The 25134-nt window shown below is 46.0% G+C and overlaps 1 protein-coding gene and 1 long non-coding RNA gene across 7 annotated transcripts; one reads left to right on the top strand and one right to left on the bottom strand.

Moving 5' to 3' along the window:
• Nucleotides 1-2541: 2541 nt before the first annotated feature.
• LOC144221943 (uncharacterized) lies at nt 2542-9412 on the bottom strand. Of its 6 annotated transcripts, none has more exons than XR_013332226.1 (4): nt 9255-9412; nt 7526-7989; nt 5361-6285; nt 2542-3078 (listed from the first exon to the last, which is right to left on the bottom strand). XR_013332226.1 is itself a non-coding variant. In XM_077752441.1 (4 exons), exons 1-4 carry the CDS (start codon nt 9293-9295, stop codon nt 6027-6029), a joined length of 273 nt encoding a protein of 90 aa, XP_077608567.1. In that variant the 5' UTR covers nt 9296-9412; the 3' UTR covers nt 4893-6026. The 6 variants fall into 6 exon arrangements, 2 of the variants coding, with proteins under 2 accessions (XP_077608567.1, XP_077608566.1); XM_077752441.1 differs by lacking the exon at nt 2542-3078 and having other exon boundaries at nt 4893-6061; nt 7526-7598; nt 7682-7805; XM_077752440.1 differs by lacking the exon at nt 2542-3078 and having other exon boundaries at nt 4893-6285; nt 7526-7598; nt 7682-7805.
• LOC144221944 (uncharacterized) lies at nt 7761-19980 on the top strand. The gene is made up of 3 exons (XR_013332229.1): nt 7761-7838; nt 8663-8939; nt 19822-19980. It is a non-coding gene; the product is annotated as an uncharacterized LOC144221944 (long non-coding RNA).
• Nucleotides 19981-25134: the final 5154 nt, after the last annotated feature.

Consider the following 25134-nt stretch of genomic DNA (forward strand, 5'->3'; position numbering starts at 1 on the left):
TGATCCCACTGAAAGGGGTTGAGGGGAGCCGGGCACCATCAGGTGACAGCCCTGGCCACCGCCGGGGAGGGGACGAGACACAGGACCCAGAAGTGCAGCAGCAGCAACAGCACGGTGCCATGATACCCTTCCCTACTGAGCAGCACAGGCAGCCTTCAACTCAGCGCTCCGGAGGCTGACCAAGTGCACGCAGAGCCGAGGACACAGCGGCAGACCTCCAGCCCACGGGTGCAGGGAAGTTGCGAGCGCCCAGCCCGACCACGCCCTTCCTTCTCTGGCGCAGAAGTTAGTGGGGGAGGCTAACAGCCATGTGGGTGTGATTAACATTGTTGACATTGCTCTTAATCATTTCTTTTCGTGGTTATTCAGGTAATACGTGGCGATTGTAACGGAAAGAAAGGAGGAAGGCAGGCAGGAGGGAAAGGAGAAGGGAAGAAAAGAAAGGGCCGCAAAGAGAAGGGGGTACCGTCGGGGGAAACTGGATGAGGGGTACATGGGACATGTCTGTGCCACTTTAGCAATCTCCTCTAAATCCACAATCCTTTCCAAATTGAAGTAGAAGAAAGAAGAAATCCCATCATTCCACCCGACAGAAATCCCGCCACTGACACTGCTGCATGTGTCTTCGGTTACATGTGAGCGTCTGTGTAATTCACTGGAATTAACAAAGCACGAGAAATGAAATGACAGCTACTTACAGAGCAGGACTAAGCCATTCTCATCAAACGTTTTGCATTGTAGTAAAGTTCCCACAATTCCTGCACATAACGCTATACATAGCTCTGAATTGCAAGGACTTTACCTGACCTTAGAATAAGGATTCTGCTGCTTCAAATTGACCAAACTCCTGCAGGCAGCCCCCTTTGTAGCGTTCTGCCCTAAACGTGTTACTGTCTGTCTCAGTTTCCCCCCGAAAATACGCCTGCGCCGAGGGCTCAGAATCTTGCCATTTAGGTAGGAAACAATTCTTATATGACAGTGACTCACATAGCCAATGAAGGATGACATTGCACAAGTAATAGGATATAGAAGAGGGGTGACTGGGTGGCTCAGTCTGTTAAGCATTTGACTTCGGATCAGGTATGATCTCATAGTTCATGAGTTCGAGCCCCGAGTCGAATTCTGTGCTGACAGCTCAGAGCCTGAGCCTGCTTTGGATTCTGTATCTACCCCTTCTCTGCCCCTTCCCCACTCATACTTTGTCTCTCTATCTGTCTGTTTCTCTGTCATGCGTGTGTGCATGCTCTCAGAAATAAATAAACATTAAAAAGAAAGAAAAAAAGAGATTAAAGAGAAAGCTGTATCCTGAACACAGAAGATGGAAAGGAAGTGGGGAAGGCTGGATGTGAGTGGCCTAAAGGTAAGCCCAGTACTGTGTGCCGTCTTGATATCTGAAACAAAAAGGGCCTTGAATGGCCTAACCACAAGGTCCCCACTCTGCTCCTGTGGATAAGATGCCTTACCCAAACAGCCCTGCATGTGGGGGGCACGGGGCACAGGGCCTGCCTAGCCTCGAGTATCAGGCTTCAGTTCCCTGCCAGCTCACGGAATCACTCCCACAAGCCGATCACATCCTCCCTTGGGAACCAGGGGGCACCCCACCCTCTTGATAGTACAAAACCTGCCTCAATGTCCCCTGCTGCTCTGCCTGCAAGATGCAGCCTCTGGATTCCTCCTCCCCTCAGCTGAGAGTATGAGTGACTAATAAACCGCTGCCCTTTGTTATTTGCCAGTGTCACCGGTGTCTGGCCATCCCCCAAGCCCTGGGGTGGGACTCCTTTCTTCACCCACAGGATGAAGAGAAGGCGACCTCTCTTGGCCCAGCCAAGGGCCCGCATGGCCTTCACAGGGCTTCATCTCCTGGGCCTTCATCTCTTGCAAAATGCAAGTCATTAAAGAGAAGCCGTTAGAGCTGGCTGAGTGGCCTCTGTTTGCTTGATTGACTTCCATTTCCTCCCTTTGTAGAGTTGAAGTCCATGGCCCGGGGCCTGGCTGTCAGGAGCTGCTCCGCGGGGAGGAGCACCCAGTGAGGTAGGCGGCCGGCTATGGGGCCACAGGGCCACAGGGCCATGGGACCACAGGGCCACGGGGCCACGGGGCCACAGGGCCACAGGGCTGGCCACCGTCGCCAGCTGCGGGCCCCGGCGCGCATCGGGCTCATGGGAGGAAGGAAGCTCGTGATCTCTGAGCGTTCCTATTTTCTCATTAGTGAGGTTTTTCCACATTAAATGTGTAAAAGGGCATAATCACAAGCATGCTTCTGATATTTGAGTAATTCAGACCAGGCGCCCGCTATCCAAAGGGGCAAATAAAAGGAAAGGCTAGGAAACCAATCTTCTGAGATTATCTTTCCCTCAAGAACAAAGCAATGGGAGAAAATACCTTCGTTTAAGAAGAAAGTGTCCTCATTTGTGTTTTGGGATCATTAGTCCTCCCTGTCCTTTCAAAGACCTTCATACTTTTGGGCGGGGGGAGGGGGGAGTTCTTCCTTTAATTGTTCAAAATAATCCCACAAGGCGTGTAGCAGCAATTTAACGTTTACTGACGATGGGAGGCGACAACGCGCACGGTATTATCTCGGGTGCCAGAGAAGTTAACAGTATAACCAGAAGTGACAGGACCTCCCGATCCTTGTTACCTCCGTACGACAGGGGATGCACATGGTGTAAAATCCTTCTCAGAAAGCCTCCTCTCTCTCTGCATAGACCGTGCTGATCGCTGCCGCCCTCAGAGCCAGCAGACGGAGATGTCAGTGGGAGAAAAGGCTGGCTGGACTCAGGCAGGATCTCACAGCGCGGTGGCGCCTTGGGGTCACACACTCCAAGAGCTTCAGGGGTGCAGTTCGGAAACGGTTCAGGCCACTGCCCGTGTGCGCGGCTCCTCACAGCTCCAGAGAGGCCACAGGAGTGGAGCCCACTGTTTCCGGGCACCCACAGGCTGACTTCTAGGCTCTTGTAATGGGCCCCATGTTTTCTTGACCCTGCGCAAGGTGTTTCTGTGACAGCCGCCATACAGCCGTCACCCCAGGAAGCGGACTTGAGGACCCTGTGCTGTCTTCTCTACGGCAGGATCAAGAAGCTGGGAGAGTAAATGACAGCCAGTAAACTGCTGCGAAGTCCGACTCCGCATCAACAAATCGGAGCCTGGGTCTGGCTCCCTTGAGCCCCGCGTGCATGCATTGCCCTTCCTTGGTTACCAGGAGCCGACGCGCACTCACTTAACAGGGCACTGTTGTCACAATCCCATAGAAATAAGGACACAGGAGTCTCCACCACAGAGCCCAGCCTTGTGAGCATCCAGGAAGAGCTGGGTTTCTCCCAGATGGAAGTGGTTTGGGAATGGAAAGGCCCAGTGGCTAGGTTATTCTGGTGCCCCCTCGGCAGCATGAGCGCCCTGTCACCATGGCCAGATGGTCTCTGCCTTCATTTTTACAAATTTCCTCAACTTCTCCTGTAGCCACTGCTCAACCCTCTCTCTCTGGCTCCTGTTCAAACTCCTTAGAATAGGAATTGATGCCTGCACTACGTCATTATCATTCCTGACAGGCAGTCCACGTTCACGTGACGCCTTACATCCTGGATGGGCTGCCTTAGGTCAGGTGTCTGCCCCGCCCCCCCTTGTCCAATCAGCGTGGCCAACGTGGAGGCCTCCCAGGCAGGGACCCTGTGCCTGTTGCCCAGGCAGGTGGTAAAGCACCACCCCTGAGGGTGTATGTGTCTCAGAACGGTCATAAAGGATGTCCAGTCATAGTCAATGTTTCTGAAAACTACTTTAGTTGAGGAAACAGCCTTTTTTTTTTTTTTTTTTGGAAACCATTTGAATTTTACTCCTTCCCTTTTGAATTCAAGTTCCACACTACTGCTAAAGTTCTCTGTAGATATTAAATCACAGTCAAGGTAAAATCTTTCAGTGGCTTTCCATTACCTTCAGGCTGAACGCTTAACTCCTTACGTAGCATGGCATTTAAGACCCTCATGATCTGGCTGCGACCAGTCTTATCTCCTCCTCTTCCATTCCACATGACTTCCTTCCCCACACAGCACATACCTACACGCACACACACACACACACACACACACACAGTGCATACAGACACCCAGTGCTCTAACCATGTCCAAGCTTTCTGCTTTTATCATATTCTCCCACATTTGGAGGCCTTTCTAGAACTTTCCATCTCTCTTCTGATTAACTCCTATTCATCCTCTGGGAGTCAGTGTCAAGTCTCTTAATGAAACCTCCCCCTACCCTCCGGAGCCGACTTGGATGACCTCTGTCCTATAGCCACAGCATATGAACCACCTGGAGCAGGTGGTTACAAACCACCACACTGCTTTGTAACTGTAGCTTGTTTATTTTCTCTACTGGATGACGCACCCATTTCAGGCAGGGACTAGATCTTATTCATTGTGGTAGCTAGACATTGTGTGGAAGCTCAAAAATTTTTTGAACGAATGAAGAATACATGAACGAATGAACCCTCTAAAATGGGTTCCTCTTGCGCAAGCAATGACAGGAAGTTAAGAGCATGGACTTTAGAATCTTGAGTCCCAACTCTGCTGCTCACAAACCGAGCGACCCTGACTTTTCTGGGACCTGCAGTTTTTGTTGGGGAGCGTGAAGGACTACGGAGGGTACGTGGCTTGAAGTTCTGCTCTCTTAGCCCTAGGCTCTCAAGGACCTTTGTCTGCCGAGGGCCATTAGAGGGCATAAACAAGGCTTCCTGGCTCAGGACAGCTGGTCACCAAAGAGATGAGGCACAAGATGTCCCTCCCTCCCATAAATTTTTGCAGGATAAACAGTACTGTTTAATAACATTTTTATGCTCCTTTAGCATCTTAACAAAATGACGCTTTGACTCAGTTTATTTTCTTTAATTGATCTTTAAAAAGAACAATTTGGGGCGCTTGTCTGGCTCAGTCAGAAGAGCAGGCAATGCTCGATCTTGGGGTCATGAGTTCGAGCCCCACACTGGGTGTAGAAATTACTTAAATAAAATTTAAAAGCTTTTCAATAAAATAAAATAATAAAATTTAAAAAGAACAATGCTTGGTTTCTGTAAATTTGCAACTAGAAAAAAGAGAACATAATTAGAATCTACCTACATGTCTAGACTTCCTCCCTGAGGTGTAGCTCTCACTCCATGCTCCATTTTTTTTTAACTTTTATTTTAAAATATTTAAAAATTTTGCCTACTGAATCATCTTGATTTGGAATTTTCCTTTTCATCAAAATTAAGTGTTCTGCGACAAACAGCGTCCCAGACACTTTATTCTAATAATGGTATAAAAATTTCAAAAGACCGTGGAATAAATGGGTCACCCAAAGAACCTGCATTCTGGGCAAGATATAGCTCAGCTCACCCATTGCCGACTTCGCCGGTTATTGCGTCTGTTGACGGAATGTGCTGAATGTGCCCAGGGAAGTGATTTCAGTTAGTTGTTGATTCCAAACCCGTTGTCTTTCAAGTTTAATATTGGTCCGCCTGGTCACTGTGGCCAAGAACTTTGAATGGAAAATAAAGACGAGGTGGATTATTGGCCTCCAAGCACCCCTCAAAGGCAAACCTTGCCTTTGATTGGGTTTTTATGTGGATACTCTCTCCCGGTTATGGTGTTCAATACCCCTTGCTCTGCATGCCAGAGCTGAGTTACTGGCTGGGCCATGTTTACTTGCCTTCTGGGGATAAGCTTTTAATCACCTACAAAAAACAGTTGGCCTCCCCTAAAAACATTTCAATAAAGTGGGATTCAGCCCTCAGTCGGCTCAGCCCTTGTCAGCCCTGGGTTTCCTTGTGCCAATTTGCACCGAAGCCAGAGACGGAGGTCAAAAAGTTACGAAGCATTGGCACATCTTGCTGGCTGGCCGGTCTGGGAATCTTTACTAAAACATAGGTGAATGTTGACTAGCTTTAGTCTCACTTTTATAAACACTATTCTGTCCATTTCCATCCCCGTCTTCCGGCCTGCTTTTTGCAAAGATGGCTTTATGGATGATGGACAAGCTGAATTCATGGCAGAGCCGGCAGCTTATAGGAGACTCCCGGTGTCCCGGATGATTTGCGCTGATGATGCACGTCAAGGGGGTGGTGTTATGACATCAGCCTTACGCTGGCCAGACGGACCAGCATGATTGCCGCTGAACCCTTCCCTGGAACTCAGAGGGCTTCAAGGGGCGGCTGAGCTCTATGTCCACTAGATGGCGCGGTGACACTGGGCACACACATCATGGCGTGCCTCTGGGTCTCCTGCGCTCCCTGTTCCCGGCTTGGTCTTCCCTGAGTGAAAGCTGGAGGGAGGATAGTTAAGGCAGGGAGCTGGGGATAAACTCCCTGAAGTTCTGTATCTTGGATCTATTTCTCTAAGTCTTCATGTACATGTCATGAAAATTGTGTGGACTTTTTAAACTCTGGGCAATAACTAGTGACGAGGAACCACACAAATACAAAAATGCTTATTATCTACGAGACATGCCGTGTCAAGTGCATCCAACCTTCTTTGAGACATAGAAAATGGATCCTACTATTTTGGGGAAAATACATGGTTTACTTAGCTCTTATGTTATGCCACTTTGTCTTTTAATATTTATTTATTTTTTGAGAGACAGTGAGAAGCAGAGGAGAGACAGAAAGGGAGGGAGATAGAGAATCTGAAAATGAGGGCTGCACTGTCTCGGGGCTCGAACTCACGAACCCTGAGATCATGACCTGAGCTGAAGTCAGACACTTAACCAACTGAGCCACTTAGGTGCCCCTGCCACATTGTCTTATGTGCTTTATATGCATGAATTCATTTAATCCTTATAATAATTTACGACATAGGTGCTATTAGCATAGTAATTTTGCAGAAAGGGAAACTGAGGCACAGAAAGGAAAGCTATTAACAGAGCTGTTAAGTGTTGGAGCTGAGACTCAGACCTTGAGCGTTTGGGCTCCAAAGGTCGCACTCTTAGTGACTATACAATCCACCAAAGTTTGGGGAGCTCTGCAAAATAAGCTATTATGTTTTCTCATTACAAAGGAAAAATCTTAGGTTCTAAACATCTTCCTCCCTAATATTTGCCCTTTAACACTACTGCACTGGGAACGTCATGCTATAGGTCTGTTTCTGTGTTCTCACGTTCTAGTTCTACAGCAAATGTCATCGTACTTACAGATGGAATGCTGGGTGACTATACTTTTTTGTACCATTTAGAAGAATGTTGCTTAAAAAAATCAGCCTGCCGATTCTCATTCTCATTTTTATTTACAGATGGGGAAGTAAATATGCTAAGCCATTGGGGCACCTGGGTGGCTCATTCGGTTAAACATCTGACTGTCAGTTTCGGGTCAGGTCACGATCTCACAGTTTCATGGGTTTGAGCCCCACGTCAGGCTCTGCACTGACACTGAGGAATCTGCTTGGGATTTGCTCACTCTCTCCCTCTGTCTCTGCTCGTCCCCTCCTCACGCTGTCTCTGTCTCTCTCAAAATAAATAAATACACTTTGAAAAATGTAATATGCTAAGTCATTTGTCCATTTAAGGATACGAAGGCCATGGCTGGAGAATTTATCCTTCCACTTACTCGATGACATCACAGAACACACGCAGGGAGCTTGGGCCTGAGGTTAGAGAGATACTCAGGTAGGTTTGCCACCTTCGCCTCACTGACAGTTTGACAGAGGACACAGACATGTGAACATACCAGGGGAAGCAATGTCGTTGCTGTGCAAGAGCTTCGGACTCCCGGAGGGCGAGGAGGCTGCCTGACTCTCCAGAGGGTGGGGACTCTCCAGAGGGCTGTCTTCACAGAAGACGGGATCCCCGGGCTGAATCGTGAAGGATAAGGGGGAGTCCCGTAGGTAAACACAGCACTCCCGGGGAAGAAGGGTGTTCAGAGTTCGGGCACTGTGGGAAAGGAGCCTGGAAAGTTCCCAGAAGCCAGTCACAGAGCTCTTCATGAGTCAGTCAAATTGGAACTTTATTCTGTAGCTGATGGAATGTCACTGTGGGCTTTCCAGGAAAGAAATGATATCATTAGGCTTGTGTTTTAGGAAGGGGACTCAGGTCTGAAGGATGGACTGTGGGTCAGGGGGACAGCAGACCGGATGCAGAGTCCTGTTAGGAGGTTTTGGCAACAGTGGGGATGAACTGAGACAGTTAGGGGGCGGGACGCTGAGAGGGATGAGGGGAGTTTTAGGGACATTTCAGAGATACTGTAAGTAGGATCTTTACTTATATGCGTAGGTATGAATAATGTATAGCCCGCTTTCTCCCACGAAGGGTTTGGGGTGGCCCTGCAGACTTGATAGTCAGATGGCTTGCAGGGGCTGAGGGAGAGGAAAGCTTCCAGCGAGCTCCTCAGTCTCTGGATCCGAACGGGGCAGACAGAGTGCCATTAATACAGGAAATGAAGGGAAAAGAGCCCACGCTCGGGGCATTGTTCAATGTTGAATTTCAAACGTGTTGCATCTAAAGTGTGTGGACAACCAAGTGGCTATAAGGACCTGCACCTTGTGAGAAAAGCTGAGGTCAGAAAAGCAGAATTTGGAATTACCAGCGTATTGGTGGAGGATAGATGTCGTCATAGACTCTGGTGAAAAGACCAACCGTTAAGCTGTTTACAAATGTTCGTCTATCTGCTATCTCATAGATGTCTCTGCATTTTTTTTCACCTTTCTTCAAGTTTAAATACCCTGTGATGGCTTCCGAGAGTAACAGCAGAACTGAGCAATGAATACTATCTCCGGGATCTCCCTTAGTTTGCCTTTGCTCATGCCCAAAGTCCCATGCACATTTTGTACTCGACATTCTGCCTAAGATAAACTGAAGTCTGGTGCAGAGGGAGAAGCCCTCGAGATTTCAACCAGATCCTTTGCAGCTTCTAGACCACACTGTACCTTCAGAGCTTGAGCAACACTCTGGCTTTTTGAAGAACTGGAGAGAACACACTTCAGTGGCAGGTAAAGGAAGGGAGAGGGCTGGAGCTGGCTTCAGACTTGTATTTATTTAAAAACTGTGTAAATGTTTAGGATATGATATGTAAACTTTCCTTTAGGCATCTTTTCATACAGCAGCCTTGACAGTTAACCATTGAGTTTCCCTACTGAGGGAGGAAACCCCGGGCGTTGTTTTGGAGAAGCGGAAGCAGAAAGGTCACTTGCCAGATGGCACAGGGGGCAGGCAGAGGGGTTCGCCATCTGCTCTCAGCATTGGCAAAAAAAAGAGAAATCAAAGGCAGCTGTGCCGGCGCTGAAGTGAGAGTAAGAGGGACATACCTTATTCCTCCAGTCTCAGGGCCAATCTCATAACACAACATGAGAGCAGTGGATTGGCCACGGCTCTCCTCGAGGTTGTGGGCTCACTCTGGGTTGGTATCTCACATTTTCTCCTGGGGCTCAGGCCACAGAAGCAGTCCTGGCCTGTGACACGCAGCCCTGCGGCAGACTAGACAAGGCTGAGCCAAGCCACGCAATCCCACCTCAAGGGGCTGCTCAGAATGGCTTGTGTCACACCCACTTGTATTCCATTGGCCGCAGCAGGTCACGTGGCCAAACCCAAAGGGATATGGTACAGGAAAGGAGGAAATAAATTCTTGAGCATAGTAATAGCATCTGTCATAGTTATTCATCCTTTTGTTAGTTATTTATTGAGTGTCAGCATTGTGTTGGAAATTGATCTATAGCCTTAGATCTCCCCCTACCCCCATGGAGCTTATAATCGTGTGTGGAACACACATGATGAAACCAACAATTTCAATAAAGCCTGAGACCAGTCTCTGATTTTAGGCCTCTTTCCAGGGGATTGGAGGCTGCAGCGCATAGAACGACTGCCATGAACTTTTAGGGATGAATTATTTCAGAGTGTTACCATACTGAGGCCTAACCAATAGTTTTCCATGGATGGAATGGGGAGTGGTGGAGACAGTTTGTTCTTGAAGATTCTACCCAGGCCACTGGCCTCCTTATGGCCTTCTCTGCTGAGATAGTGTCAGGCCTAACATGTTACCTGTCTTGACGTTTTTTTGGTCCCACTTGCCCCCTGTAACAGCAACCCCACCCACTTCCCTGCCTGGTCGTGTCCTGAGTCAGTAAGGACTTAGATCCAGCTCTGTGCTGGGGAGCTGAGGATGAAGTTACCCTTGGCTATTTGGCTCTCCATGGCCAGGTGCCCGAACTTGGAAAATGGGATTCCTGCCACACTCCTAGGCTTTCTCTATTGCCCTCCAAGCTCTTCTATACCCTCATGCCCATACTCTTTGACCCAACCTCCCAAGGTTCCCACCCAGTGATTCCTTTTCTATCTGTTGGACCCTCTAGTCCCACAATTAAGAGACCCAACTACTCCCTCAACATCTTCATAGAAGGCTCTCTCTGAAGACTCTTTCTTGTGGGTGCCGTTTCTCCAGGCCTCTTGAACTCAGGACCAGGAGACTGGGAAATATTCTCCTTACTCCCCAGTATGGCTTCCTATACCCTGGTGTGACATTATACACTCCTCTGAAAGGACAAATTATTGGTTACTAGATGTAGACAGCTCCACTGGGGTTCAGGAAAGGCCCTGGCAGATGGTAGCTGCCACTTTTCTTCATACTCTCTGCTTGGTGCAACCAAAATTTTATGCAGGTATCCAGGGGTGGGCGCATAATGCAGCATGCAGTTGATGCCCAGATACGGGATGGCATTGAAATATGGCAGACCAAGCGTTTCCATCAATGACTCATTCAAATTTACCTTTTATAAGAGGTCTGGCATCAAGAACAGTGACCCTGGACATTGGGGTCCCAAGTCCCAGGTGAAATATAAATACACCCAGAGGCTCTAGAGAAATTTACACAGTACTAGTTAAGACCAAAAGCAAGTGAGCCAAGTGGGGAAATAGCTCAAGTGCCCTGTCTGCAAAGCTTTACTAAGATTTATTTGGAAAGTTATGGTCTCTCCCAAAATGAATCCACAGACTGCCCTGCTCTGATTACAAGAAGAACGTTGAGATCTTTATTAACAGTCATCATTGGATTCCTTCCCTCCTTAAGGAGATTAATTAGGTAAATTTCATTACAGTAACACCAATTTTCTTGGAAAGAAACCATGCAACTTCAGAATGACTTTGAGTTTATATCTGAAAACTAAGCAATGTTAATGTTTACAGTTGAGAATGTGAAACATTAGGTTTTAACAGATGTTGATGTCATTCTTGGCATCCTACAATGATATAAACTACTCCGTGAAGAGGTAACACATTGTTAAATGTAATCAAAATGCAAAGAAAGAAGTTGAAATGTACACACACTCACTGTTCAACCCTGCCTCCCACTTACTCACCCTGCATTTACCATCTGAGCCGAACCAGAAAATGGTACTTGAGATGCTCCCATTTATCACAAATGTCTAGATAGAGAGATGAAGGAAATGCTCTCCTTTTATTCAGTGGTTTGATGCTATAGTACTTTCAGAGAAGGTCAAAATGACCAAGGAAAGAGAGGTCAATTCGAGTCCTGGTTTTGCCACTATTTGTTGTTTGACCTTGGGCCTCAGTTTCCCCATCCATAGTAGAAGTCTAGGCTCACTGGCCTCCAACAACCAGCATATAACTGTTTGGAGAATGATTTTCCTGTTATTTAGGTAGAGTGTCCAATATGCTGCCATTTGACAATCACTGCCCCCTTCAACCTAGAAGGGAATCTCAGAATTTGGGGCTGATTCTAAATCTGCCAGGTGGGCCATGACGTCCTGAACTGGCCTCATGACAGTTAGGTACTGGGACATTTTTGAGCCTGCGTCAGACAGAGCTTTGTGAAAATTCACTCTTAAAATCCTCTACCTCCAGCTCCCTCTGCTTTTACTGTTTTCAGAGTGTCACCATATGTGAGTGTCATCTCACATTACTGCAAGGTGGGCAGGGCATGAGTCTTACACAGAATTGCTAGATGAAGCTCGAATATGTTAAGCAAATTGAAATTTCTAGATACAGTGTAGAATTCCTCCCATAGTACTGGGAAGAGGGACATCTCTCTGTGATTTCTTAGTGCCTCTAAAATCATTCCACATAGCAGCCTTAGATCAGTAGGTCACTTTGGTAAGAATTTGACAAGTCTCAGAATGATCTGCCTGCCTGATTCCCCCCAACAGGTAGTTTGGTTCTCTAAAGGGGCTTTAGGACCTGGCCAGCCTTTCGGTACTCCTCTAGACCACTAGGTGACCCTAGTAATAAACGGGAACTTTCCACTTATGAAGTTATAGGCTGGATCTAACTTTCCTTTCATAACATCTTTCATTTAAAATGCTCTGTGGATGGAACTTGAATAACCAAAGGTATGTTTAGGACCCCAAGGGCTCTGGAATAGATTTGCTCGGGCTGGGAGAGTCCAGGGGGTCCTGGCGTACCCTGGAGGTTTGACCTCCCAAGGAAGCAAGAATGTTGGGCGTTTTCTCCCGGACGGCACACACCCTCAGAATACTGTACTCTGTTCTGGACTCAACAACTTTAGAGTGATAGGAAAAAACAACAGGAAAGCACAGAGGTGAGCCATGATGATGAGCAGATTGGAAAATTATTTTATGCATGAAAATGGAAAAACTGGGCGAGTTCACACCAGGGAGAGATGGTCAGAGGGAGGACTGGTAATCAGCCTCAAACACACAAAGACTGTTTTACAAAGACTGGAGGCCATTGGCTCCCCATGAAAGAGTGAACAAGGAGACGTAGCCTCACGCTCATGCCCAGATGGATTCAGTTAGCAGGAGGAAGGCTGTCCTGCCAGTCGGAGCTGTAAAGTCTGGAATGACTCTAAGGAAGCTGTCAGATGCCCTCCTCTGGCCCCCCTGTGAGCAGAGGGACTTCTTTCTAGTGAGGCTAGAATTCTCTGACTGTTGCCAAAGGACTAGATCAGACATACACATTAGCGCTCGCCACGGTAAGTCTAATTTTTTGTGTTTGTGGTGGGCCAAATAAAATCCGCCTACAGACTCGTGGAAAACAGTGTTGAGTGGGAGCAAGAACATGAGAGGAAAAGGAAGTATTTTAACTGTCAACTACAGGAATTTTGAGTGTGAGAGCTGGGATACAGGGCCACTGCCTCGAGATCTGTGAATGCCCAGATCTGCTTCCCTCAACTATTCCTGAAACTATTTACAACATGGAACTAGCTTTCCTTTCAAACTTCCAGGATTCTAGGACATACCTGTGCTTTTAACAAAGAGTGTTTTGAAGTTGTTCATAAACTATATAGGAACGACTCTGTTGCATTGGTCACTTGGGACATTGGAAGGGAAGAAACAAGACTGTTTCAGTGTCGAAGGTGCCAATAGTGAGGGCTGCTGTGCTACGAATGCACGATTTGTAAAATGGAGACCTTGTCTGTGTGTGTGAGTGAGTGCAGGTGTGTAGATAATACAGCTCTGGTGACGATGACAGTGTGTGTTGCATCTTGAGCTGTATTTCTTATTGTACGTTGGCTTTGGACACTCTTGCGTCTCCAGTCACACGGCGACGGGCTGTGGTAGAATGGGCAACAGGGCGACGGGGCCACAGCTCTCAGTCTGCGTTCCCGCCTTGTCATCACGAGGGGCTGTGTGATCCCAGACAAGCCACCCAATTTTCAGAGTCCCAGTTTCCCTTCTGCAAAATGAAGCCGTTAGAATAAACCAGTGTTTCCTAAACATCAGTCAGTTTGTGATTAAATGTCATACCTTTACCCTCCAAATGCTACCTGCATTTTTATATTAATGTTTTTCTTTACATCAACCTATTTTTAATTATATAAATCTATTTTAAAGGGAATCGTATATCTTACCATACAAGGAAAGCAACTTTACTTGGCATAAATAGGGAGTAAATAAAAGGAAAACAAAATTATGTAACTAAATTCTAGCTAGTAACTGCGGCTTGCCAAAAACCAAGCCTGAGGCTTGCTCTCTATTTTATGCACATATGTATGTATATAAGTAAGTAAGATCCACCCTATGTGGGGCATGAATCCAGAACCCTGAGATCAAGCACTGCATGCCTTACTAACTGAGCCAGCCAGGCAGCCCTGTTCTCTATTTATTAAAGAGGGAGATTAGCAAGTATTAGAAAATGTTAAAGATAGATTAGTTCCAAACTGATACTTTCTCTTTGACATAATCATGAGGGTTGAAAGAAACGTGAGGGGTCCCTGCCTGGCTTAGTCGGTTGAGTGTCTGACTCTTGATTTTGGCTCAGGTCATGATCCCAGGGTCATGGGATTGAGCCCCATGTTGGGCTTTGCACTGAGCGTGGAACCTGCTTTGGATTCTTTCCCTCTCTTTCTCTCTCCATTTCTCTCTCTCTCTTCCTCCCTCTCCCCCCTCCCCAACTCAAGCATGCACGCGCTCTCTCTAACATAAAATTTAAAAGAAAAAAAGAAACTTGAAAGACTGGCTAACTCTTTTGTAGGAAAGCTTTTTATTTTTAAATAATTTCAAACTTACATAATGGGTATAAGAATAGTACAAAAGAAGTCCAGTAGATCTTTTATCTGGATTTACCAGTTTTGAACAATGGCCACATTTGCCTTATCATTCTCTCTCTTTCTGTATATACACTTAAAGTTCTTTTCTAAACCACTGAGTAGGCTGCAAACACCACACTCTTTATACCCCGGTATGTATTTCCCAAGAATAAGGATATTCTTTTTTATAACCATGGTGTAATTATCACAGTCAGGAAATTTAACATCACTGAAATAACTGTAAGCTATCCTTCAATTTTGTCAATTGAATTAATATGTCATTTATGGGTCTTGCCCCCTGGGACAGGAATCAGTGCAGACCATGTGCTGCATTTAGTGGCCATGTCTCTTTGTCCTTTAATCTGGGACAGTTCCTCACCTTTATTTGTATTTCATGACATTGACATTTTGGAAGAATGCAGGCTAGTTATAGACTGGCCCTTAATTCCTGGTTGGCTCGTGTTTCCTCTTGATTAGATTCAGGAAAGGATGGCCTGCTTCTGAGTCAGTGTTACGCAATGCCATTTCCAGGTTCCTATGAAATCGTCTTTTGTGTGACAGTGAGAGCCACCCACACTTGACTGACACTGAGGCAGATTATCTCCATGGTTACATTTAGTAGTGCCTTTTAGTTTATATTTCTAAAGAAACCCAGACACTGGTGTTAACCTAATCACACTATTTATCATAAGTCACATGATCCGCACTATTTCATGTTGTTACTGGCCCTACCAGATGTTGTATAAGTAATCTAGAATTTAAATTTTTTTTAATGTTTTATTTATTTCTGAGAGAGAGAGTGTGTGAGCAGGGGAGGGTTAGAGAGAGAGGGAGACACAGAATCTGAAACAGGCTCCAGGCTCTGAGCTGGCTGTTAGCACAGAGCCTGACGCAGGCCTCGAACCTATGAACCGTGAGATCATGACCTGAGCTGAAGTCAGACGCTTAACCAGCTGAGCCACCCAGGTGCCCCTCCATAACCTAGAATTTAAAGAGAAGCTCTTGGGGCATCTGGGTGGCTCACTTGGTTAAAGTCACGATGTCATGGCCTGTGGGTTCCAGTTCCGTATCAGGCTCTGTGCTGACAACTCAGAGCCTGGAGCTCCCTTCAGATTCTGTCTCCCTCTCTCTCTTCCCCTCCTCCACCTGTCTGTCTCTCTCTGTCTGTATCTCAAAAATAAGTAAACATTTAAAAATGGAATAAATAAAGAGAAGCTCTTCTGGGGAGCCTGGGTGGCTCCGTTGGTTAAGCGTCCAACTCTTGGTTTTGGCTCAGGTCATGATCTCGTGGTTTCATGAGTTCTAGCCCTGAGTCAGGCTCTATGCTTGCAGCATGAACCCAGCTTGGGAGTCTCTCTCTCCTTCTCTCTCTGCCCCTCTCCTACTTACACTGTCTCTGTCTCTCTCAAAATAAATAAACTTTNGTTGATAATGTCTTTTATTTGAGAGTCAGGCATGGCCAGGAACAAAAGTTAAAGAGAACGAAGGAATCATGAACTGTATGTAGAGTGAGTGGTTATAGCAGTAATTCCTGCTCAATGTGACCTCCATTGTGAACAGAAGTTGGAAAGAAATAATGGAAGAGATATGGTCCCTTGTGAGGAGCTATTTGGATCAAAGAAGTCTCCACAAGCAATGTGGAAGCAGGTAGCAGATGGTAGCCAAAAAGTGTGACTCAAGTCTACTGTCCCTTCTGCTATGGGAAGTACCTTAGTAGTGTTTTTGTTGTCATCATCGTTGTGGTTGTTTTAATGTTCAGAGACAGAAAACCAACCTGAACTAGCAGAGGTAAAAAGAAAAATGTATTGGATCACTTATAGGCATCAGGAATGGGTGGAACCAGCTGCTCAAATGACATCATCAGAGTATCTCAATTCAGCTTAATTCTATGTTAGCTTCTTACACCATTTGGATAGAAAAAATGGCCCCAATTAACTTACATGTTACAATCTCAGAAGGAGAGACCCACTTTCCCCGCATGTGTATCAGTCCTCCAAAGTGCCCTGGGAATGACCTTGTGTGGGTCAAGAGTCCACCACTGGGCCCATCATTGTGTTTTGAATGACGGGATACTCTGACTGACTGTGCTGTACACATACCTCCCATTTGCGAGGTAATTAAGGCATGTGGTTGACAATACTACCAAGTGTAGAAGAGGAAGCTCCCCCTAGGGAAAGATGTTATCCAAGGAAAAATTGAAGGGATACTCAGTACGAGGCTATGATGCAGTATAGAGGACAATTTATTGAGCTCTTTGATGCCGTATGGGGAAGAATTGGTGCCGTATGGTGGTTAAGAGCCCAGGCTTTGGGTCTGAATCTTTACTGTACCATCCATTAGTTCCACAGCCATAGGCAAGTTCTCTCTGAACCCTAGTTTCTTCATCTGTAAAATGATGAAAAATACTCTATTTTGTAAATACTCCAATCTGTAAAATGGGTAAAATTACCATATTATCAGAGGTCTTATGTGCAAACAAGAATTCATTTGACCTAGTTTAAGCAGAAAGAGATTTATTAGAGATAGTGGATGGCTAAGAGGACCCCGGAGGATTTAGAGAAATGGGCTCTGGGGTACATTTCCAGGAATAACTCCCAGAACTATTCTGTGTCCCCGGCTTAATCAAGGCCTTGGTGCCTTGATTCTTATTGCAGCACCGTGGAAACTGCCCCCACTGTCTACCCCAGAAGCAGCCGGCCTCCCCTGGCCACCGTACTGGCAAAACAGAAACGTCCCTGCCACTCCCGTTTCGCTGCACAGCTCACTGCTGAATCAAGCTCTCAGGCGTGCGTCTGATCGCTAGACCCATGTTTACATCCTTCATAGCCTGTGCCCCGTGCAGGTAAACAGAGATCCTCTCTCAGAAGGGGTCCCTGCTTGGCTGCATGGTCTACTGCTCTTGCTACCTTGAAATTCTTAGTGATTTGATCTTGGAACTTGTGTTTTTTATATGAAGTCTGGTGGGACAATGGAGCACGTGCCCTTGACAGCAGCGTGCACGCATGCGCTCAGGCCCGCAGGGGTGAGGATGCCTATGTCCTCACCTCTGACGGTACCGGGCACCGTGACGTTCCCCAGTGGTGGCTGGGCCGGGACCCGGGCCCGGCTTGCTGGTGGTGACGGCAGCAGGGAAAGAAGCAGCGGCTGTGGTGGTAGTGGCTGCTCCCTGGACAGAGAAAAGGCTCTGCAGGAGGTAGAACAGGGACCGAAATGGGCAACCAAGCTGACTGCATCCTTGCAACCTCCGCGCAACTATGAACACAGGGAGTGTAATCTAACGTCATTCCCGAGCCTGAGAGCCAGGATAGGAAGTGCTGGTGTTAGTGGGTTACTACCAAATAAATGCAGACACATAGACAATGCAATCGACGCATTTGGGAATCATTAGAATTCTTCAAAGAGTTTGGAATCTCTGGTTTTTACAAGTGTACAATACTGCAAAGTAAATATCGGCAGGGTTAGAAAGAGATGTTCACATTTAATATTGTCACATTTGATGGAAAAGAACACTATTTTCCTATGAAGCTTTAGATGAACCAATCAACAAGGAAGATAGTTTTATGGTTAGTTTCTCTTTTTTTTTTTTTAACATTTATTTACTTTTGGAAGACAGAGAGAGACAGAGCATGAGTGGGGGAAGGGCAGAGGGAGACACAAAATCTGAAGCAGGCTCCAGGCCCTGAACTGTCAGCACAGAGCCTGACGCGGGGCTCGAACTCACAAAGTGTGAGATCATGACCTGATCGAAGCTGGATGCTTTACCGACTGAGTGAGGCGCCTCTACGGTTAATGTGTCTTTGCCATTGAAGACACAGTGATGGAAAGTGTAAACAGTTTTTCTGAATTATGTACAAGTCATGAGAACACTTTCAGCTTCCTGGAGGACCCCAACAAGTTATCGGAAGTGCCAGAGGAAACATCAAACTGTCATTGTATAAATTTACATTTAAAATTAAGTGCAGACTTACACAAAACTGATTTGAATGAGGAGTTAAATCTTTTCAGAAAAGTTATTCTGAAAGAATTATTAACTCTAGGTGTACTAAAATTTGTATTTCAAAGCAATTCATCAAAAATGCATCCCAATTTTGTCAGAGACTATAAAATATTCCTAACAGCTCAGAAATAGTTGCAATAGTGGCATCAGAAATCAAAATCAAAATAAAATACGAAAAATTATCTGTGATCTTACATTTCCTAAGGACCAATTGACATCACTTTTGATGACACTGATTGAAAATCGTGTTGCTAAAAGCATCAGTTTTGAGGGTCTAATAAGTTAATTTTCAGAAAAGCAACTTAGAAAAATCTTAAGATCTGTCAAGATAGTACATTAATAAAGTATTGTTCCCTATTATCTGATTTAAAATTATGACATACTTTTTTTGCAATTTAAAAATTTACATTGTTACTAATATATCATTATTACCCCATAGTACAAAATGTACTTGTAAAATACAAGTAACAAAATATATATTTTTTAGTGGATTATATTGTAGTGCACCTTTCCCTCCTACTTTTTGAATAAGGGACTGCACTCTTTCAATTGTCACTGGTCCTTACAAATTATATACCTGGCCTTGGCTACGTGCTTGTACTTTGGGTATGAGTAAAGCTAAGAAATGTTGCTTGTGGGATTTCTACACTGAGACGGAGGGTTTCATAAAGCAAGAACTCAGCTAGTCAGGAATGACGGGATATCAGCACCCTACTCACCTCACTGGCGGCTGACCCACTAAGTATATTTATTTTCTCCTTGGGTAGTCCCAGCAAAGTCGGAAAAGAGGTCTCAATTAGCTATGTTAATCCCTCCGTTCTGAGGAAAGATCAGCAAATTCTAAAGGCCAAGGCGGAGCTCACCCCTACCTCTGTGAGGGGTGGTTTTCCTAACTACCTGTCAGTTGAGCTAACTCCTCTTTCTCAAAGGCTCCGGGCATCTGCCTGCCCCCCTCAGAAGATAGTTTTGTTATTTAATGCTTTCCTAATGCTGTATAATGCACAGATTGGATAAACTGCAAATATTTACCTTTCTCAAAAATATTGATTTAAGAGGATGAGTCATTTAGTCTCATGCCATTTTTATTTTCACCGAATGACTGTGAGTGATTCTAAAATTCTCCTTCGCAAATATCCTGAAAGGAGAGGAAGGAGAACAAATTGTTCTGAATTGAGGACTAAATTTGATCCTGTAAGTTAGAAAGCTCCCCTCTAAGACTTGGTAAAGACGCAATCACTGTCAAAGGGCTTGGGTCTTGCTTTTTCTATGTCCCAAAGGACACGAGCACGTGTGTGTGTGTGTGTGTGTGTGTGTGTGCGTGTGTGTGAATGGCCAGTTTCCTCAAATAAATCTCCTTGTATCTTATTCCTTCGCAAAGACGGACCGCCAAAATGTCCGGGCAAGAGTTACAAAAAGAAGGCTAGGCCACCAGGCTGACTGGGCGAGCTACAAAAAGAAGACTCACCAGTCTTGGACCCGTGGAAAGAGACCACGGAAACACAAATTGTTAGTGTTTCGGAGATGGCTAACAGCAATTTCTTCAGTTTGGAGGTAAGAACCTTGTGCCCAGGAAGCTGCCTTCTTGGCTGGAGGTAGAATGGGGGTGTCCAGGGTCCTCATGTAGAGCTCTTCAGCTCCTCTCCACAGCCAGCGCCAAAGACATGGGTGTTCAGGGGCAGCCATCAAGCGGGCTTAGAATGCCTCATAATCCCAGCATGTGGTGACTTCTTGGTGTAGAGCTTTCACAGCGGGAGACGTAATGAAGTAAAGACCAAGATCGGAATATGGCTGTTTAGATTTGCAGGTAGAATGTGGGAGTGAGAAGGAGTGAGATGGAACAGGGATGAGGGTCAGAAATTCGGTTCAGGGCTACGGCCATGCCGCTGTGAACACACGACATCTTGTCTGATCTTGGAAACTAAGCAGGGTCGGGCCTGGTTAGTACTCAGATGGGAGAAATTTGGTTCAGGCTAGGATCGGGGAGGTAAGAAAGGGAGTGTGTATACCATTTCTGTGTAAGAGGAGACGAGAAAGGACGTCTGACTTAAGCATTCCAAGAAATCTATGTGTCGATGTGAGTGTGCACGTTGTATGTCATTTAAGAGTCACAGTTGTGGGACCAACTCTCAGCTCCATTACTTACTAGTTGTGTACCAGGCAGATTAGGTCATGTCCTCTCTCCAGGCCTCAGACTCCACAGGTCTAAAGCAGGGAGAATTTTAGTAGTTACTTCAGTTGGGATTGTGAGCATTAAATGAGATTACCTATGCAAAACACTTGGAACGGTGCCTGGCTATGGGTAAGTGACCTGTAAATGTGTGCCGCTGTCACACCAGACAACATTTATGACCCATCCCTTTGAGGCACCTGATTTTCTGGGACTCTGCCCCCCACGTATGCTTCTCACCTGCTGTAAATAAAGCTAACACCTTCCACTCAGACTGCGTGCCAACACTTTTGTGCCTAGAAAGGGACAAGGTCACCTAATAAGACCACTCCTCTGTGGGGTGAAGCCCGGCCCTCTAATCCCCACCTCACACCGGCTTCTGACAGGGGTTGACGTGGTCAGGTGTTTACCAACCATAGCTTCTATCTCCATCCCTAAATGAAAACCTAGTCTTCTTCTTTCAGTAAGAACTTTTGTGTCTGAACTATCTTATGAAATAAGTGAGATCTTACAACTTACTTCTCGTAGATTTTTCATTAAACAAACAAACCCTTTTGCATAACTAGAACAAGATCACCACATTGAATAAAGGTTTTTTAAATTATGTTTTTAAATGTTTATTTTTGAGAGAGAGAGACAGAGACAGAGACAGAGCGTGAGCAGGGGAGGGCAGAGAGAGATGGAGACACAGAATTTGAAGCAGGCTCCAGGCTCTGAGCTGTCAGCACAGAGCCCCATGCAGGGCTCGAACTCTGAACCGTGAGATCATGCCCTGAACTGAAGTCAGAAGCTTAACCTACTGAGTCACCCAGGTGCCCCTGGATAAAGATTTTTATTCATCATTATAGTTCATTATTTAAAAAAGCAAACTTGCTTCTTGTTCCTTCTTTCAAATCACTTTATGGGTCACTTTCTGGGGATTTCCTGGCCTTTGAACCTTGGCGACCATAGTTATTGGAACGTTTTTACTAAATCAGGCTGTTCTGAGCTGACTGGGTACCCAGAGTCCTGCCCTTCTCCAGAGGGAAATGAAATACCGCCAGGTCAGATCTGGGGCTCTGTGGCTTCAGGAAAGGTTCTATCCGAAACAAGTCTGAACTAATCAGTTAAACAAGAAACCCAGGGCGGACAAACGCCCAGGTCCGAAAATGGAAGAGGACTCTGGCAGCTGGAGAAGCCCTCCGCTCTCTGCAGGGGCTGAGGCTGTGAGAGGCCATGGTCCGGCTGTAGGCCATGGTGAACTGCTGCTCTCACAGCTTCCTGCCTGGACTGAGGCCATGGCAGCTGTCTAGTGAGGACCCTCTACTCAAGCAGCCTCCAGAGGGTCCAAATCTCTGGTCCTACAGGACTTGTGCTCCCCACCGACCATTATTCATCGCTGGGTGACATCACCGGGGTGGACTGGGTATCCTCGGTGGTCTCTGGGCTCAGGGCAAGTTTTGGTCAGTCTAGAAACGTGTGTATGTTGGGGAATCATGGGTGTGGGCTAGTGGTGGGATATGGCTTCCCCTGAGGGCTGGCTAAGGCCCAGGCTAAGAAAACGTGACTATAGATTTGTGACATTCTGGATTGACGATTGAGTAATACTGTTGCCTGTCTTCTTAGCAGCTTTCTCCCTCACTTACTGACAGTTATTCCAATACCCGTGACACATCTACCAAGAGCCAGACCTGTGCTGAGTGACAGAGGGATGGAGAAGAGGAGACAGCAGTTGGTCTTCAGGCGGTTGGGTCTATAGCTGAAAAATCTTAAGTAGTTCGGAAAGAGAGAGAGATAGAAATATGTATATATATATTTCTGTTTCTGTTTCTCAGGACAACCCTGATTAATATACAGGAATCCAGTCTCTGTTTCTTCATGACTGTCATAGTTTATTCAACAGTCTTTATTTATACTTATTTTTCTGATGGTAAAATGCACACAGTGGAAAACACAAACAATACAAACAAATAGTGCCAAGATGGCCCCTGTGAGCATCTTGCTGAAAGCCTTTCCTTTTCCTCTGCTTATATTGGCATGTATACCCAACACAATTGGAATCATGGGTCTTTATCCTGTCTTTTTTTTTTTTAATACCATTAATTGTAAGCATTTTAAAAATGTCTTAAAAATATATGGAAAGATGTTTAGTGCCTGCCCACTAGTCTGTTTTTGTTGGAAATTTAGGTTGTTTCCTACTTTTCTGTTATTGTAAATAGTTCTGCTAGGCAAGTTTTCATACATAAATTTATGTCTGCCTCTTTGATTATTTCCTTAGGGAAGATTCCAGGAAGGGGAATTACTGAGAACTCTGGCCTCATAAATGAGAGAATTATGAAAAATGGAAGGGGAAAATGCAATAAATTAAATGAATTGGGTTGCCCGACTCATTTTAACTGAGAAAATAAGAAACACCTGACCCCCTCCAGGGCTGAATTCATGGTCATCCATGTTACTTAGGGAGACCGGGAGGCATGGTAGAAAGAGCACTGGATTAGGAGTTGGAGCTTGAGTTCTGGGCCCACTTCCCTTCTCTTTACAGCCGAGAGCTCATGGACAACATGCTCTGACATGTTCTGCTCCCGGTTCATGGATGAAGTGGAGATACAGCGATTGCCCTGCCTCCTTTGCAAGAGATCGTGAAGAGCCATTTGGTGGAATGAGTGTGAATGGCTCCTTCACCCACCTGGCCTTTCCTCTTCCTTTAAGAACTAGGTGGGACACTGCTTCTTCGGTGAAGTCTTCCCAAGGATAAATCAGAAGCTTCTCTCTAACGCTTGCCCCGAGCTCTTTTTTCACATATATGATGTTGAATTATAATGATTTGTTCACACTTCTCTTTCTCCAGTGGCCCCTAGGTCTGAGTCTTGTTCATCCTTTCTCCCCACCAGTGCTTAGTAAAGCGCAAGGCATGCAGAAGATGTCCAATTAGTGTTGACCAAAGAAATTGTCAGGTAGAAAGTGAATATGATATTGTCCACAAGCATTTATGAAACACCAAAGATGTGTCTCTGAACTCAAAGCGCTCACATCACAGTAGAATCAATATAAAAACATTTAAAGTAGCCTTTGCTAAGTGCCCATTGGTTGTGTAGATGAAAAGCGCTGCAGGAGCTTGGAGCAGAACAAGGCACCACTGCTCAGGGCTGTAGAGGTCAGAGAAGGCTTCTCGGACCAGACCTGGGCCTCTGAGAGATGAGGGGAGAATACAAGATGTCATCCCAGAAAGGGGAGCTATGCCTGCAAGGCTGTCTGGGGTCGGCATGTAGTCCAGTATGCAGTAGGCGCTCCCTGCAAACTTGTTGAGTGAATGAATGAAGAAGACAGTGTGGCCCACACATTCCGAGAACAAGATGGCCAAGGCCATTTATTTTATCAGTACAAAAATAACACGTTGTCCAATAAATATGAATGGATTGTCTGATTACCTCATCAGTTTCCAAATGCAGCTATAAATGCTACGCTAGATTGCATCCATGCCTTGCTCAACACGACAGGCCCGTGTACTTACATGTGCTCATCCGCCTTGTGCCACGTGCACCTTGGTTCTTCATCAGATCCGTGTCTGGGGCTGGGGTGCGGCTCGGGCAGATCAGCTTCCATGAGCAAGCGACATGCAGCTTCATGGTGGTCTTCTGCTTCAGTCGCTGTTCTTTCAGACAGATGTTTTAAAAGCCACTCTGCTTTGTTCTGGCTGACAGGACCCAAGCTTTCCTTTGTGCAAGTCATGTTGCTTGCCCAAGTCCAAGAGTCGGGTGTTGTGGGGATTTATCACCAAGTCATCAGTAAATTGCCAAACGATCATGTGGGATCCTATATTTTGCCTCTCAGCATCTTACTTTAGGAAAGAGATTGAAACTGGTCTTTGGAAATGATGGGTCACAGAGACGTTTTTCAGTTAACGCTAGTTCAGCTGTGAATAACAGATCCCCGCCCCGCAAGACCTCCCCCCACAAAGTGAAACAAGATAGGAGTTTAGTCCTTTCTTGCATACAAGAAGTTGGGAGCAGGGAGTCCCGGCTTTGTCTGTTGACTCCATTGTCACCAGCTACACAAACCTTTTCTTGTGTTCCCCTCACCTTCCCTAGGATGTGGTTTGCTCCCTCATTGCCAGAGATGGTGGCTGTGCTATCAGACATCTCAGCCAGTTTCCAGACAGCAGGAGGGAAGAAGGGAAGAGAGAGTGCAGAACTTATAGAACTTTCTGGAAATCCCACACAACACTCCTGTTTACATCTCATTGGCCAGAACTGTGATGGCCACACCAAACTGTGGGGGAGAAGCACCTGGGTGGCTCAGTCGGTTAAGCCTCCGACTTAGGCTCAGGTCATGATCTCACGGTTCATGGGTTCGAGCCCTGCGTCGGGCTCTGTGCTGACTGCCAGCTCAGAGCCTGGAGCCTGTTTCAGATTCTGGGTCCCCCTCTTCTCTGACCCTCCCCTGCTCATGCTGTCTCTCTCTCTTTCTCTTAGAAATGAATAAAACAGGGGCACCTGGGTGGCTCAGTTGGTTAAGTGTCTGACTTTAGCTCAGGTCATGATCTCA

The sequence above is a fragment of the Crocuta crocuta genome, unplaced genomic scaffold, assembly GCF_008692635.1.
Source record: "Crocuta crocuta isolate KB4526 unplaced genomic scaffold, BGI_CrCroc_1.0 scaffold141, whole genome shotgun sequence".
Taxonomy (NCBI): Eukaryota; Metazoa; Chordata; class Mammalia; order Carnivora; family Hyaenidae; genus Crocuta; species Crocuta crocuta.